Below are 18,390 nucleotides of genomic sequence, written 5' to 3'. Positions count from 1 at the left end.
ATAAGAATAAAAAATAAAACCTCCCACCGAAATGGGTATAGAGGGAACATACTTCAATATATATGACAAACCTACAGTTAACATCATACTCAACAATGAAAAGCCGAAAGCATTGATTCTAAGATCAGGGACAAGACAAGGCTGCTCATTCTCACCACTTTTATTCAACGTAGTATTGGAAGTCCTAGCTGCAGCAATCAGACAATAAAAATAAACAAATGGAATCCAAATTGGAAAGGAAGAAGTAAAACTACCAATATTTGCAGGTGATATGATACTGTACATAGAAAATCCTGAAGATACCACCCAAAAAAACTACTAGAACTCATCAATGAATTCTGAAAAGTTGCAGGATACAAAATTAATATATGGAAATATGTTGCCTTTCTATACACTAACAACAAACTACCAGAAAGAGAAATTTTTAAAAAATCACATTTACAACTGCATCAAAAAGAGTAAAACACCTAGGAATAAATCTACCTAACAGTGTAAAAGGCTTATACTTGTAAAACTGACACTGATGAAAGTAATTGAAGGCCACACAAACAGATGGAAAGTTATACAATGCTCATGGATTGAAAGAATTAATATTGTTAAAATGACCATAGGGCTTCCCTGGTGGCGCAGTGGTTGAGAGTCCGCCTGTTGATGCAGGGGACACGGGTTTGTACCCCTGTCTGGGAGGATCCCACGTGCCGCGGAGCGGCTGGGCCCGTGAGCCATGGCCTCTGAACCTGCGCGTCCAGAGCCTGTGTTCCGCAAAGGGAGAGGCCACAACAGTGAGAGGCCCGCGTACCACAAAAAAAAAAAAAAGACCATACTAATCAAGGCATTCTATGGATTCAATGCAATCCCTATCAAAATACCAATGGCATTTTTCACAGAACTAGAATAAATAATTCTAAAATCTGTATGGAAACATAAAAGACCCCAAATAGCCAAAAACAATCTTGAGAAAGAAAAGCTGGAGTTATCATGCTATGTGATTTCAAACTATACTACAAAGCTAAAATAATCAAAACAGTATGGTACTGGCACAAAAACAGACACACAGATCAATGGAACAGAATAGACAGCCCAGTAATTAACCCACACTTGTATGGGCAATGATTCTGTGACAAAGGATACAAGAATATACAATGGTAAAAGACAGTCTCTCCAATAAATGATGTTGGGAAAACTGGACAACTACATGCAAAAAAATCAAACTGGACTGCTTTCTCACACCATGCACAAAAATAAATTAAAATGAATTAAAGACTTAAATGTAAGACCTGAAGCCATGAAACTTCTAGGACAAAATATAGGCAGTATGCTCTTTGACATCAGTCTCAACAATATTTTCTGAATATGTCTCCTTAGGCAAGGGAAACAAAATAAACAAATGGGACTACATTATATTAAAAAGCTTTTGCACAGTAAAATAAACTATCAACAAAATAAAAAGGCCACCTACTAAATGAGAGAAGACATTTGCAAACAATATTTCCAATAAGTGGTTAATATCCAAAATACACAAAGAACTCATATCAAAAAAACAAAAAAAATCCTATTAAAAAATGGGCAGAGGATTTGAATAGACATTTTTCCAAAGAAGACATACAGATGGCCAACAGGTACATGAAAAGATACTCAGCATCAGTAATTATCAGGGAAATGCAGATCAAAATGACAATGAGATATCACCTCACACATGTCAGAATGGCTGTTAGCAAAAAGACAACAAATAACAAATGTTGGCAAGAATGTGGGGAAAAGGGGACACTTGTGCACTTTTATTGGAAATGTAAACTGGTGCAGCTACTATGGAAAAACAGTATGGAGACTCCTCAAAAAATTTAAAATCGAACTGCCATATGATACAGCAATACCACTCCTGGGTATTTGCCTGAAGAAAACAAAAACACTAATTAGAAAAGATATATGCACCCCTATGTTCATTGCACCCTTGTTTACAATTGCAAAGATGTGGAAGCAACCTACGTGCCCATCAATAGATGAATGGATAATGAAGATGTGGTATATATATTATATGGAATACTACTTAACCATAAGAAGAATGAAATCTTGCCATTTGTGACAACATGAATGGACCTAGAGGGTATTATGCTTAGTGAAATAAGTCAGACAGAGAAAGAAAAATACTGTATGATTTCACTTATATGTGGAATCTAAAAAACAAAACAAATGAACAAATATAAAACAGAAACAGAGCTATAGATAGAACAAACAGGTGGTTGCCAGACAGGAAGGGGATGAGCGGAGGAAAGAAATAAGTGAGGGAGATTAAGAGGTACAAACTTCCAGTTGCAAAATAAATGAGTCACGGGTATGAAATATACAGTGTGGGGAATATAGTCAATAAGTATGTAATATCTTTATAAGGTGACATATCATAACTAGACTTATCATGGTGATCATTTTGAAACGTATAAAAATACCAAATCACTGTTGTGTAATAGAAACCAACATCATGTTGTAGGTCAGTCATACTTTAAAAACAAACAAAGAATCTCATAGAAAAAGAGATCAGATTTATAGTTAATAGAGGTGGGGAGTGGGTGAGGGGGAATTGGATGAAGGCAGTTACAAGGTAAAAACTTCCAGTTATAAGATAATTAAGTACTAGGGATGTAAGGATAAAACATGATAACTGTGATGAACGCTGCTGTATGCCGTATATGAAAGCTGTTAAGAGAGTAAATTCTAAGAGTTCTTATTACAAGAAAAAAATATATATATATTTCTCTTTGTTTGATTTTGCATCTATATGAGACAATGGATGTTCACTGAACTTATTCTGGTAATCATTTCATGATGTATGTAAGTAAAAAAATTATACTGTACACCTTAAACTTATAAAGTGCTGTGTCAATTATATCTCAATAAAACTGAAAGAAAAACAAAAAATTTTGTCAAGTAGACCACATGATTCTAATTCTAAAGATGATGAAAACAAGGCTAAATGAGCTTAATTAACCTGCCAAGTTACCACAACTATAAGTACTGGAACTGTCATTCAAATCTTGGTCCACTTGTTACTAAAATCCATGTTCTCATTAAAACATGGTGCCTTTCAAAAAACAAGAAACATGAAGGAATAAGCCTCTAAAGAAAATATTACTGAATAATTTCATGTTTCAGAATGTATAATTCTGTTTGATAGTATAAATGAATACGATGTCTACACATAACTTTTCAATTTTAAGTCATTAAGATATATATTAACCTGTGTGGTCTCTTATTCTCTCCAGCACAATATCGATTAAAATTGAAAAGAACTGAATGGATTTAGAAGTTAGAGTCTTCAAATGACTTACTGATTGTTTAGTTTGCATTACCTTAGGCAATCTGGGCTTGGGTTCAGAATTATTTGGGGGGACAAAGTCTTTAATGAGGCGAGATCGGTCATAATTAGCATGTTCTGATTCATCCGTGTAATCCTTATCTTTTCCTAGGGCTAGAAAAGAGAAAGAGAAAATTACATCCATTTTTATCCTTCTTCCTTTTCTCTCTCTTTAAATATACTAAGCTCTGTTTTTTCATGTTTTCCCAAGGTAACCAGGTATAATTTTCATATGACCCATGCATCTAATAAATAAGCAAAAAATGGTAGTAACGTGGAATCTTGCCTGTTATTGGATTAATGTCAACACTCCAGTAACTTGCAAAAAAATTAAATGCATCTCTGTTATTTAATGTACTTAAACTTTTTGAAAACAAAATTAGAGTCATGCAAACACCATTGGACACATCATTTCTTTTGAACTTGAAGATGGAGATATTTGCAAGAATTCAATAGAATAGAATTCAAATTCAATAGAAATTTGTTTTTAAAGCAAATTTTAAGCATTTATTTGCTTAATTAAAAAAATTATTGATTTTGGTCATTTATTTTTTTAAAATTTGCAGTTTTATAAATGTGAATTTGAAGAGAGTAAGAAGTCTGAGAAATCATAGAAGAAAAGCTAACAAACTTTACAAGAAAGATTTAAAAAATATTAGGAGATTGAAATGAAACCACAACATCAAAAAAGGAGGAAGAATATTGAAATATGGCAATTACCACTGGAATAATCAGAAAGGGTAAACCACAAACATAAATCACATGTAAGAACTTATATGAATAATGAGCAAGCTATAATCAATGTAAAAGAGTATAAAATAGGAAATATCCATGGTGGTTGGGATTTGTGTTCCAGGTGATACAAGTATCTCTTCAAATTCAAAAAGATTCTTAAATATTTAGTCTTTTCAAATAAATTAAAATGTTTTGGAATTATTTTATTCAATGTGTTGATACTTATCAACAACGAATTTTGATACAGACAACTATATATAGTGTTTTCAAGAGTTCAGTTGTGTGACTTAGCATTGTAACAAAATAAAATAATTTTGTTTACACTACATGCATTAGTTTCTTTTATTAGTAATGCTTAAAATCTGCTATAACATATGGAATGTGATGCACAGCTAGCAGTATCAGGTTATTAGCAGTGGTATGAACTAAGAATGAACAGATCACAGTACATCTTAGGATGTAATTAATTACCAATTATGTTAAAATGCTCTAGGCATTTCAGTTATACCTACAGCTATTAATAATAGCTATCACTGATTGATGGTTAACATTTGCTGAGCACATATTAAGAGCCCAAAACTTTACACATATAATTTCCTTTAATCCTTATAACAACTCTATGAAGTGTGTATGATTTTTACCTACCCTTAATAATAAATAAACTAAGGCATATGGAAATTAAGTAGCATGGCAAAATCACTAAACCAGTAGGGGGTGCATCAAAAACATCCAGATTGACTCTGAAGCTGATATTTGTGAATATATCAATACTATAATGTTTCCCTAGATTTAGGTAAATTACATTTCATTTATTTAACAATTATTTATTAAACACCTATGATATGCCGATATTCTTTTAGGACATATAGCAAGAAACAGAACCCTGCCTTCATGGAAGATTCAAGTAAGAGAAGAAAAAACAATAAGCAACAACAAAAAATACATAAAATATTAGGTATGCTTTGTGGTCAGTGCATTGGAGAAAAATACAGTAAGGAGGAAAGATGCAGGTGTACAAGGTGGAGAGAACAGATGTTATTTTAGTACAGAGGATTGTAGTAACATTTGAGCAAAGACCCGATGAGGTGAGGCAGTAAGTCACACAGGTAAAGTGGAGGAAGAATGGTCTAGATGGAGAAAGTAAAAAGTGTAAACAGCAATAGGTAAACGACATATGCTATTGAGGAGAGTGCACTGGCCTGTGGGTCACAAGACCATCATTTCTCATCCTAAATCTGCCATGTCCTAACCAAGTAATTTCCTTTCCCTGAGAATCTATTTCTTCATCTGTAAACCAGAGATTTTTGAAGAAGTTCTCAAAGAGTCCTCAAACTCTAATAAAAGTTATTTGATTACTAATTTAATGTTTATAAAAGATAAAATTCCATTTATGTTAATTAATGCATTTCATTTCCCATGGAACACAGTAAATAAAATTTATAGAAGTTTTTCACTCATTTAAATCTTATTCCACTCACAATTTAATTTTTATGCAGAGGTTTTAAAATGTCATTTAGTTTGACTTTCTTTCTTTTCTTTGTCTTTAATTCTTATGACACAGACATTCCTAGAATAAGAACATACCTACATCATCATCTTGCTGGAGGAAAGCTCAGTTTTAAAAGACGTGCCAAATGCCACAAATTTCACAAAAACTTTTAAAATCTTCTTCTGTTCCTTCTTGCCCCAAGGCCCCAACTAGAACTGCTCATTTTTCTCTTCCAAACTGCATCATTTTTTCCCCCTTTTCTTTTCTTTTCCCTCTCTTCCTCCCTTGTCCTCTCTCTTCGTCTTTTCCTTCCTCGCATTTTTTCTTTTAATGGCTCCTTTTATTTTTCTGAATTTAGAAAAAAATTTCCTAGGGCCATGTTCTCTTAATTACTTGTTTTTTTAATTTACTACAGAGTCCAGTACAGCTTGATCATTAGTAGATGAGTTAATTAAAAGAAGAAGGAAAAAATGTACTTATTTTGGAAAATCTTGATCCTAAATGATATAATTTTAAATTCTTTTATTGTTAGGAATGTAGATATGTTTATCTTTCTTATTGTCATTTTCCTTGACATTACACAAAAGGATTCTTCTGTTATATAACAATAGCTTTCTTTTTTTTTTTTTTTTACTACTATGAAGATTGCAAACTCCTGTCCTCATAATGTAAATGGTACCACTGTCTTTCACAATGTTCATACAATGTTCCTCAGCTTAGAAACTAGGAATCTCTATCCTTAGTGACTTAGTATGTATTATTCCTGAATATAGAAAGTTCTTAAAGTTGTTTGTGTTCTTTTTTAAAATACTTGATTTTTTTCTCACACTAACTTTATACACAGTATTACTTACAGCTAATGATGTTTAACATGGATAGCTAATAATTACTTAATGTATCAGGTATCCTTCATTCATTAAATTAATATATTGAGTTCTGCCGTGCAGTGTACCAGGGACTATTCCAGGTTGAGGATACAGTAGGAACCACAATGAACAAAAATCTTTACCTTCATGAAGTCGACAGTGATGAAATTAAAGAAAGAACAAATATACCACTTACATATTAGAAGGTCATATTGTCAATAAAGACATATAAAGGGCAGGGAGATAAAGAGTATGGGAAGGGCAGAAATTTGCAATTTTAAATAAAATTCTTTAAGAATGGCTTCCCTGAAGTAAAATTGGAGCAAAAATGCCAATTGGTAATATCATCAGGCAAAGGGTACAACAAATGCAAAGGCCCTGAGGTGGGAGCATGCTTTCCTTGTCTGTTCACAGACAAGGAGATCAGTGTGGCAGTGAGGAGTGAGCAAGGGTGAGGGTGGCAGAATAACCTGTAGAGTGGTAATGGAGGAAGTGGGAGCACATCAGGATTGGGGCCATTAGAAAGATTTTGGTTTTCATCCTGAGTTAAACAGAGTGCCACTGGATGAATCTGAGAAGAGGATGACATCATCTCTCTTAGATTTTAACAAAATTACTCTGATTGCTGAGATGAAGATAGGTTGAAGGGGCCAACGGCAAAGGCAAAGAGACTAGTCAGGAGCTATTGCAACAATCAGGGAGAGAGGATGTGGTTTGCATCAGGGTGGTAGCAAGACTGAGAAATGATCAGATTGAGAATATATTTTTAAGGGAAAACTAACAATTCTATTGGTCATGGTGTATGAAAGAGAGACTTCAACAATAATCCTAACGTTTTTGGCTTGAGCAATGGGAAGGGTGCCATTTTTCACATAATATTTTACTAAATCCTTTAAAGGTATTGTTACCAGCCTCCATTAGCATGAGGAAATTTAGGCAGTTACCTAGGATATCACATTTAGTGTATGGCAGAATTAGAGTCCAGGAAATCTGGCTCTAAACCTTACATTCCCAGCTACTATGTAACATTGCTTCTTGTACTATTGGACAGATGATGGTTTTGGAAACTTTGAGGCAACAAAATATTTACAAATGAAAAAAAAAGTGGGTTAGTAAAAATTGCAGTATACTTGTTGAATGAAAAATGGGTGAAATTTCTAGATTATAGATATAGCTTCCTGAAGTTGACAATGATGTATACATAAATATTAATATCCCAATAGATAATGATAAAGACTATCAACAGACAAGTAATAAAAAGTGAGACAAATTTAGTAAAAACATTTATTTTTATGTGGTTTAATATTCTCTGTGACCAATAATTTAAATAAAAATGGTACTCTTTTATGCTAGTACATAAATATTCTTTTGCATCTTTTGTTTTTAATTAAAATACCCATTGCTGGAAAGATGATAGGGAAACTGGTATCATCATTTATTTTCTATACCAATGTAAGTTAGTAAAACCTTTGGAACAAAATGTGTCAATATGTTTTAACAGAATGACTGGAGAGTAATCCTAAAATTATAATCTAAAAGAAAGAAAACCTATGTTCACAAGCATGTTCACCAAGCCTATGGATACTACAGAGACTACTACAGAGACCACTGCCATCTTAATAAACAGCAACTCAATTCTTCCAGTTACATAGGCCAAAATCCTGACTCCTCATTTTCTCTTATCCCCATGTCTGATCCTTAAGTAAATTCTGTTGACTTAGCACAAAGCATCATTCTTCTGCTTTGCTTTACTCTTTAGCATATATCACTACCTAACATGCTGTATGTTTTCACTTACTTATCTTCATTTATTATCTGTTTCATTCAGCAAGGTATTTGGGTGCTGGGTTTTCACTTTGTTCACTTTTGTTGTCTTTTTGTTTACTGCTTCATCCCTAACATCTAGAACAACTAAGGGCACTTAGTTGCCATTCAATATATATTTGTTGAATAACTAAATGGATTTAAATGCTCAGTAAATCTTACCTGAACTATCTTCAAATTATATCTAGAAATGGATCATTTGTCAATACTTGATAACAGTTTCTTAATCCAAGCCATCACTATCTCGAGTAGAAGTCTATAAGAGTCTTCCTAACTGATCTGTTCCTATCTTTTGCCCCTATTACATGGCAGCCAGAGTAGCCCTTTTAAAACCTAAGTTAAATCACGTTAACTTTTACTCAAAACCTTCCAATAATTTTGAGGCTCTAAGTAAAAGTCATAGTCCATAATATGACACACCGTGTATGCATCATCTGTCTCCTTACTACCACATCTCATCCCTGTCCTACAACCCTACCCTCACTTCCTCCGATCCAGCTGCACTGGGTCCCTTGATGTTAAGTATACTCTCACCACAGGGCCTTTGCACTTGCTCCTCTCTCTGTCAAGAATGCTCAATCCCTTTTCCAGTCAGAGTTCTGCTCATGTCACATCAGAGAATCTCTCCTTGACCACTGTTTCTAAGATAGAAACTTCTATAGTTCTCTGTCTTCTCATAAGTCTTTATTACTTTTATCAGCACCTGATATAAAATAATACACACATATGCAAAACATATGTGCTACATATGTACATATATATCAGCAACTGACATTGTTATAACATAGCTATATAACATATGTATATGTTTATGCTATATATACACATGTATATATACACATGCATATGTATGTATGTATATATATATACAAATGAACATATACATGTTCTACATGCATATATTTGTGCTTGTACCTATATGAGAGACAAAGAAAAAAATAGAGAGAGAGCGCTGATAGACGGTTATCTGTCTCTTCTCACTGTAAGTGCCATTGGTGAGGTGACTGTTTTGTTCACTGCTACATACCCATTATTTAGCTCATTGTTTAGCATTTTGTAAGCACTTAGTGTCTGTTGAATAAATTGATGAATAGATGGTACACTCATATGTGGGACTATTTTCCATCTGTTAAATTGCTAATTTTATAGACTGACAACATATAGAAATGTTTAATGTATACTATTAAGTAAAAAAGCTACTTTTCTTCTATTTTGATATATTTTATTTCAAATATGCTTCCCCTTCTGAATGCAACTTTGTAAAACTATGTAAACTTAAGGACAAAGAGTGAAAACTACAGTATGAAAAGAACGTGAAACATTCTCTTATTTTGGCAGAGGAATAGTAGTTTTCCCCTCCTAGACCTTTTTCTGTTATTCTTGCCAGAATTTTATGTGTATTATAAATAGTAGAACTTAAAAAAAATTGCAGTTGGTATTAAGATCTGAGAGTGACAGTGAAGAGGACCACACTGCATTTTGATTAATAGAGCTAATCCTTCTTCCATTAGAAGGATTATCTGAAATATAAACAAAACCTACCAGTGTGTTTTGGTTCTGATCAAGGACACAGACCTTATTTGTATGAAATTTGCCCTATGTGGTAACAATAAATTAAATTTCAAACAAACTGAATAATTTCAACAATAACACTAAATTACAATACCAAATATGTATCATATTTCATTATCCTAAGATGTTTTTCCCCTACATTTTAGCATTTCTGAAATCAGGATGGGGTCAACATTCCATGTATTTATTTAACATAGGAGCAACCCATTTTTCCTAAAAATGTTTATTAATTTGATGATGCTTTTCATAACTGATAGTGTCTTTAAAATCCAGGAAGTTTGATAATTAAGAAAAACAGACTTTCAAAAAACAAAAACATCTAACAACGTTCTGGTACAGCAGAAAACAGATAATTTTGATTATGACAAATAGAACTATTGTTGCTCTCCAGTAGGAAGACGTACACCCTTTAAAAAAAAATTGTATTTCATCAAAATTAAAAATGTGTACTTTAAAGAATATCATCAAGAAAGAGAGATAACCTACAGAATATGAGACAAAGTTTGCAAATCATATATCTGATAAGGGACTTGTATATGTAGATATAACTCTTACGACACAATAACAAACAACCCAGTTTAAAAATGGGCAAAAGATTTGGATAGACGTTTCTCTGAAAAACATATACAAGTGGCAAAAAAACAAAACAAATAAACAAAAATAACCAAACACACGAAAAGATGCTCAACATTACTAGCTCTCAGGGAAATGCAAATCAAACCCACAATGAGACCACTTCAAACTCACTAGGATGGGTATAATCAAAAAGAAAGACCATAACAAGTGTTGGTGAGAACGCTGAGAAACTGAACCTTCATACACTGTTGGTGGGAATGAAAAATGGTGCAGCTGCTGTGGAAAACAGTCTGGCAGTTCTTCAAAACTTTTAACATAGAGTTACCATATGATATAGGTATAACACTCAAGAGAAATGAAAACATAATTTCACAAAAAAATTGTACACAAATGCTTGTAGAAGCATTATTCATAATAGCCAAAAAGTGGAAACTAAAATCAAAATGTCCATCATCTGATGAACAAATAAATAAAATACAGTTTATCCATACCATGGAATATTATTCAGCAATAGAAAGGACTGAAGTACTGATTAATGCAAAAACATGGATGAACCCTGGAAACATTATGCCAGGTGAAAAAACCCAGTCACAGAGGTTCAAATATTGTATGATTCCATTTTTTTATGAACTTTTCAGAATAATCTATAGAGACAGAAAGTAAATTGCTATTACCTACAGCTTGGGGCATTGGGCTTGCAATAACAGTTGACTGCTAATAGGTGGGGGATTTCTTTTTGAGGTGACAGGAATGATCTAAATTGACTGTAGTGATGGGTGCATACCTTTGAGAATATGCTAAAAACCACTGAATTTTCACCCACTACTTTGAGTGTGTGAATTGTATGGTTAAGGTGAATTGTATCTCAATAAAGCCATTATATTAAACAAACAAACAAAAAAACAACCAAGAAACCAAGATTCTCAAAGCTTAAGAAAATCATTTAGTATCTTGAAACAAGGAGCCTAATGTAATGGAAAGAGAAATAATATTGGTTCCATGAAACCCAAGTTAAAATTCTGGTTATGCCAATTATTAGCTGAGTGACAGTGGGTCAGTTTCTTAATATGAAAATTTGGGATAATAAATCTTCTCGTTCCAAGGATTAAATGGAATAATCTATGTGACTTGTACACATAAGGTACTGAAGAAATATATATTCCCTTCCTTTGGTCTTTCTTTAAATTCATAATTCTAATGTTTAGAATCCACAAAACAAATTATGTAATTTGGAGCAACCAAAAGAGCCTTATCTTCCCTTTTAAGCCTAAGTGGGTAGGAAACAAGGTACTTACCTTGAGTATGCCAATGAACAATTTAAAATTTAATCTAAATATCTCTTTTACAATCACCAATAACATTATTTATAATAAAAACTTTTGTTGAGTCAAGTGGGAATCCATAGTCTTCTAAATTTTGTTTGCAAACCAGCACCAGCTCAAAACTGGAGGTGATCAATACAGCAGGCTACTAAGATTGCAACATAAACTTTAGAGTCATCTCTGGGAGTATAATTTTAATAGCCAAATTATTCCAGCTCAACCATTCTTCTTTATTATAATGCTATTTCATTTCATTATGCTGTTACATTGTATTATAACTGCTTAAGGCTCTGGAAGTAGATGATGTAACTCTTGAACAATTTTAAATATGTGTGGGTGATCTTATTAGTTGGTCTCCACTTATTTGCCACTGTGTAACCTTCCCATTCATTACTAATGATAACGTGTTTTAGGACTGCCAAAGTAGTTGAGGCTGAAGACTAAAATAAAATTAAGTCCAAGATGGCAGCATAAGAAGAACCAGGACTCACCTCTTCCTGGGTACGCACCAAATCTACAGTTACGTATGTGTCATTTTCTTCTGAGAAAGACCTGAAAACTAGATGAACTGCTCCTCCAAGACCCAAGATAAAAGACATCAAGACAGGTAGGAGAGAACATATTTGACATTCTTGCCAAAATTTCACTCCCAGTGCAGTGACAAACAACAGGGAGGGATCTCCCCAGCTCAGCACTTTTCTCAGAGGAACAAGGGATTTGTGCCCTGCATGAGGCACCCCAGCCCTTTGTATCTGCACCAGAAAGACAAGCCCCCAAAATACCTAGCTAGGAAACAAACAGGAATACATTCAAGGGGCCCAAAGGGCCACAGGGAACTGAGATTCACCTTTTAAAGGGCTTGCATGTGGTCTCATTCACCCCAGGATCCCTCACAACAGCAGCAGTTTAAAAAGTGCCTAGACTGTATGTGAAGGAGATCCACTTGCTAATCTTAAAGCATCTGCTGGAAGGGCAGGAGATAGTTGAAATCTCTCCCCAGAGGTGTTGGTGGACACCATTTTTGTACTCTCTACCTGCCCTGCTAGCACAGGCAGGCAAGTCAAAGCCTCCTGCTGCCTTGCTAAGACAGGTGGGGCAAGCAGTCACTACACTGTCTCACTGTCTTGCTGGAACCAAAAAGCTCAGGCAGTTGTGACACTTGCTTGCTGTCTGGGACCAGGGAACAAGAGCAGTCACAGCATACTTCCCTTGTGGTTTGATGATTGTCTTTAGTGTTATGTTTAGATTCCTTTCTCCTTTTCTTTTCTGTATCTACTGTAAGTTTTTGCTTTGTGGTTACCAAGAGGCTCACATATAACATCCTATGCTCATAACAGTCTATTTTAAGTTGATAGCAACTTAAATTTGAACATATTCCAAAGCTCTACAAGGCACTCTCCCACTGTATCACTGAAGCCTGCATGCAGGCACAGTCAAGGCATTTTCTCTCTTCCTAAAGCCTGCAAGAGTGCCCGGCTTCCTACACTCTAGTTGCCTCAGAAAAGCCAGCAGGCGCTCTGGTGGTATTTATTGATCAGGTGACCTTGGTGGCTAAAAAGGCTGGTTCCTGGTCTCCACTGGACTGTAACAATCAGAGACAATTCCTGGCAGGCAACCACCCTCAGGGCACTGCACAGAGAGCAGACTGAAACACACCCCTATCTTCCTGTGAAAAAGCCCATTTATTTAGCTGGGGCTTCAGCCTGAGTGACAGGCTTAAGTTTTCCCACACACCTAGAGGCTGTGGAGGTACTTCCAGGGAAGCAGGGAGATAAGCAGGGAGACAGCAACCTTGTGCAACCCCTTTGCATCACTACAACTTGATAATAGCTTATACACTTACCTGGAGCCCTGATATTTGTAACTGTCCCCTAAGGCCACACTCAGATCTCCTGGTCTAAAGACCAGTAGGGTTTAGAATTGCAGCCCCATAGAAACTGTATGTATTTGCATACATTAAAAGATGCTGCCTGAGGGCATGGTTTTCAATCAGCCTGAAACTAGGTGCTAAATGAGATTTCTTCCCTTGGAGGAAACATAAAAGTAAAAATCTCACTGTCAAAGGTAAATATATAGAAAAGGTAGTGAATTCATCACTTATAAATCTAGCAAGAAAGTTAAAGACAAAAGTAGTAAAATTAACTAAAAGTATAAAAATTAGTTAAAAATCCATAAAATGAAAAGATGTAAAATGTGACATAAAAATCAAGGTTAGGGGGGTAAAAATGTAGAACTTTGGAACATGTTCAAATTTAAGTTGCTAGCAACTTAGACTGCTCTGTATCTACTTATAGTAGATACACAAAAGAAAAGGTGAAAGGAATCTAAACATAACACTAAAGAAAATCATCAAACCACAAGGGAAGAGAGAAAGAGTAGAATAAGGAAACATAGAGGAACTACAAAAACAGCCAGAAAACAATTGACAAAAATGGCAAAAAAGTACATACAATCAATAATTACTTTAAATGTAAATAGACTAAATGCTCCAATCTATAGGCATAGAATGGCTGAATGGATAAAAAACCAGATTCATCTATATGTTGCCTATGAGAGACATGCTGCCTATGTCCTTCAGAATGAAGGACATACACAAAATGAAAGTTAAGAGCTGAAAAGAAAAATATTCCATGCAAATGGAAACAAAAAGAAAGCTTATGTAGCTGTACTCATGTCAGACAAAATAGACTTTAAAACAAAAACTGTAATAAAAGACAGAGAAGAGCATTACATAATGATAAAGGGGACAATCCAACAAGAGGATATAACATCTATAAATATATAAGCACTGAACATAGTAGCACCAAAATATATAAAACAAATATTAAGAGACCTAAATGGAGAAATAATAAAGTACAATAATAGTATTGAATTTTAACACTCCACTTGCATCAATGGATAGATCATTTGGTTAGAAAATCAATAAGGAAACACTGGCCTTAAATGACATATTATACTAGGTGGCCTAATTGATATATGCAAAACATTCCACCCAAAAGCAACAGAATACACATTCTTCTAAAGCACACACAGAACATTCTCAGGATATATCACATGTTAGGTCACAAAACAATTCTCAAAAAATTTAAGATTATTGAAATCATATCAAGTATCTTTTCTGACCACAACAGCATGAAACTAGAAATCAATTACATGAAGAGAACTAGAAAACCAGTAATATGTGGAGATTAAACAATATGCTACTGAAAAACCACAGGGTCATCAAAAAAAATCAAAGGATAAATTTAAAAAATACCTAGAGACAAAATGAAAACATAAATATGACATAAATGAACATAAATATGAATATGAACATTCAAAATCTATGGAATTTAGTAAAAGAATTTCTAAGAGGGAAGTTCATAGCAATGCAAGCCTACCTGAAGAAACATACAAAAACCCAAGAAACTCAAATAAACAATCTAACTTTACACCAAACAAACTAGAAAAAGAAAAACAAACACAACCCAAAGTTAGCAGAGGGAAAGAAATAAGAAAATCAGAGTGGAAATAAATAAAATAGAGACTAAAAAGACAATAGAAAAGATCAATGAAAATAAGAGCTGGCTCCTTGAAAAGATAAAATTGGCAAACCTTTAGCTAGACTCACCAAAATAAAAAGAGAGGGCTCAAATAATAAAAACAGAAATGAAAGAGAAGTTACAACTGATATCACAGAAATACAAAGGCTCATAAGCAACTAATATGAACATTTTATGCCAACAAATTGGACAACATGGAGGAAATGGATGAATTCCTAGAAGCATACAGTTTTCCAAGACTGAACCATAAAGAAATAAAAATCTGAATAGGCCAATTTCTACTAAGAAGATTGAATCAGCAATCAAAAATCTCCCAAGAACAACAACAACAAAAAAGTATAGATCCAGATGGCTTCACCGGTGAATTCTACCAAACATTCAAAGATTTAATATTTATGCTCCTCAAACTCCTCCACAAAGAGGAAGGAAGGAATGCTTCCAAACTTATTTTACAAGGACAGCATTACCCTGATACCAAAACCAGAGGACACCACAAAGAGAGAAAACTACAGACCAATATCCCTAATTAAAATAGATGCAAAAATCCTCAACAAAATACTAGAAAACAAAATTCAACAATACATTAAAAGGATAATACACCATGATCAACTGGGACTTATTCCAAAGATGCAAGGATGGTTCAACATTCACAAATCAAACCACATTAACAAAATGAAGGATACAAATCATATAATCATCTCAATAAATTCAGAAAAAGCATATGACAAAATTCAATATTCATTTATGATTAAAAAAACTCTCAAAAAAGTGGTTATAGAGAGAATGAGCCTCAACATAATAAAGGACATACATTACAAACCCACAGGTAATATCTCAATGGTCAAAAGTTGAAAACTTTTCCTTTAAAATCAGAAACAAGACAAGGATGCCCACTCTCACCACTTTTACTTAAAATTGTATTGGGAGTTCTAGCCAGAGCAATTAGGCAAGAAAAATAAATAAAATGCATCCAAATTAGAAAGGAAGAGGTAAAACTGTCATTATTTGCAGATGATATGATATTATATATAGAAAACTCTAAAAACTCTACCAAAAAACTATTAAAACTAATAAATTCAGTAAAATTTCATGATACAAAATCACTATACAAAAATCTGTTGTGTTTCTGTACACTAATAATAAACTATCGGAAAGAGAAATTAAGAAAACAATCCCACTTACAATTGCACCCCAAAGAATAAAATACCTGATTTAATAAAATAAATCAAAAAGATGAAAGACCTGTACTCTGAAAACTACAATACATTAATGAAAACAACTGAATAAGACACAAATAGATGGAAAGGTATTCCATGCTCATGGATTGGAAGAATTAATATTTTTTAAAATGTTCATACTACCTAAAGCAATCTACAGATTCAATGCAATTCCTATCAAAATTCCAATAGTATTTTTCATACAATTAGAACAAATGATTCTCAAATTTGTATGGAACCACAAGAGACTCCAAATAGACCCCAAATAGCCAAAGCAATCTTGAGAAAGAACAAAGCTGAGATACCCTGCTACCTGATTTCAAACTATATGATAAAGCTAGGTAATCAAAACAGTATAGCACTGGTACAAAAAAGACACATAAATCAATGGAACAGAATAGACAGCCCAGAAATTAACCCAAGCACATATGGTTAATTATTTTATGACAAAGGAGGACAGCATATACAAATGGGGAAAGGACAGTCTTTTCAATAAATGATGTTGGGAAAACTGGACAGCTATACACAAAAGAATGAAATTGTAGCACCATTGTATACCATATATGAAAAACAAAACAAAACAGAACAGAACAAAACCCCTCATAATGGATCAAAGATTTGAATGTTTAAGACCTGAAATCATAAAACTCTTAGAAGAAAACATAGGTAGTAAGCTCTTTGACATCAGTCTTAGCAATGTAGTTTTTTGGATCTGACTTCAACAGCAAAAAGCAAAAATAAACAAATGGGGCTACATTAAACTTAAAAGCTTCTGCACGGTGAAGGAAATCATCAACAAAAGAAACAGACGCCTACTGACCAAGAGAAAATATTTGTAAATCATATATCTAATAAGGGGTTAATATCCAAAAAATACTAAAACCTCATACAACTCAACATCAAAAAAACAAACAACTTGATTAAAAAATGAGCACAGGATATGAATAAACATTTTTTCCAAAGAAAACATACAGATGGCAAATAGGCACATGAAAAGATGTTCAGTGTCACTATTCATCAGGGAAATGCAAATCAAAACCACAATGAGGTATCTCCTCACACCTGTCAGAATGGCTATTATCAAAAAGACAAGAAACATCAAGTTTTGGCAAGAATGCAGAAAAAAGGGAACCCTTGTACACTGTTGCTGGAAATGTACATTGGTGCAATCACTGTGGAAAACAGTGTGCAGACTCTTCAAAAAATTAAAGATAGAACTCTCATCTTATCCAGCAATTTGCTTTTGGGTATCTGTCCAAAGATAACAAAAACACTAATTCAAACTGATATGCACCCTTATGTTCACTGTAGCATTATTTACCATAACCCAGATACAGAAGCAAGCTAAGTGTCCATCAGTGGATGAATGGATAAAGAAGTGGTATATATATGTAATGGAATATTACTCATCCATAAGTAAAAGAATGAAATCTTGCCAATTGTGACAACATGGATGGAAAACATAGATATTATGCTAAGTGAAATAAGACAAAGACAAGTATTACATAATTCACTTATATAATTCCACTTATATGTGGACTCTAAAACGCAAAACAAACAAATTAAGCAAAAGAAAACCAGATTCATAGATACAGAGAACATATTGGTGGTTGCCAGAGAGGAGGCAAGTTGGTTGGGTGCAAAATGGGTGAAGGGGATCAAGAGGTACAAACTTCCAGATATAAAATAAATAAGTCGGGCTTCCCTGGTGGCGCAGTGGTTGAGAGTCTGCCTGCCGATGCAGGGGACAGGGGTTCATGCCCCAGTCTGGGAAGATCTCACATGCCGCGGAGCGGCTAGGCCCGTGAGCGATGGCCGCTGGCCCTGCACGTCCAGAGCCTGTGCTCCGCAACGGGAGAGGACACAACAGTGAGAGGTCCGCGTACTACAAAAAAAAA

The 18,390-nt window shown here is 34.1% G+C and overlaps 1 protein-coding gene across 1 annotated transcript in view; it reads right to left on the bottom strand.

The window, feature by feature from the left end:
- ANO3 (anoctamin 3) overlaps positions 1–18,390 on the bottom strand; it is a 397,425-nt gene that overhangs the window by 157,765 nt on the left and 221,270 nt on the right. Inside the window, 1 exon segment of the mRNA XM_024764654.1 lies at positions 3,345–3,463. Within this exon segment, the coding sequence (XP_024620422.1) occupies positions 3,345–3,463 (119 nt within the window).

The sequence above is a fragment of the Neophocaena asiaeorientalis genome, unplaced genomic scaffold (genome assembly GCF_003031525.2).
Source record: "Neophocaena asiaeorientalis asiaeorientalis breed wild unplaced genomic scaffold, Neophocaena_asiaeorientalis_V1.1 scaffold230, whole genome shotgun sequence".
Classification (NCBI taxonomy): domain Eukaryota; kingdom Metazoa; phylum Chordata; class Mammalia; order Artiodactyla; family Phocoenidae; genus Neophocaena; species Neophocaena asiaeorientalis.
This window is presented reverse-complemented; position numbering and strand designations above follow the sequence as displayed.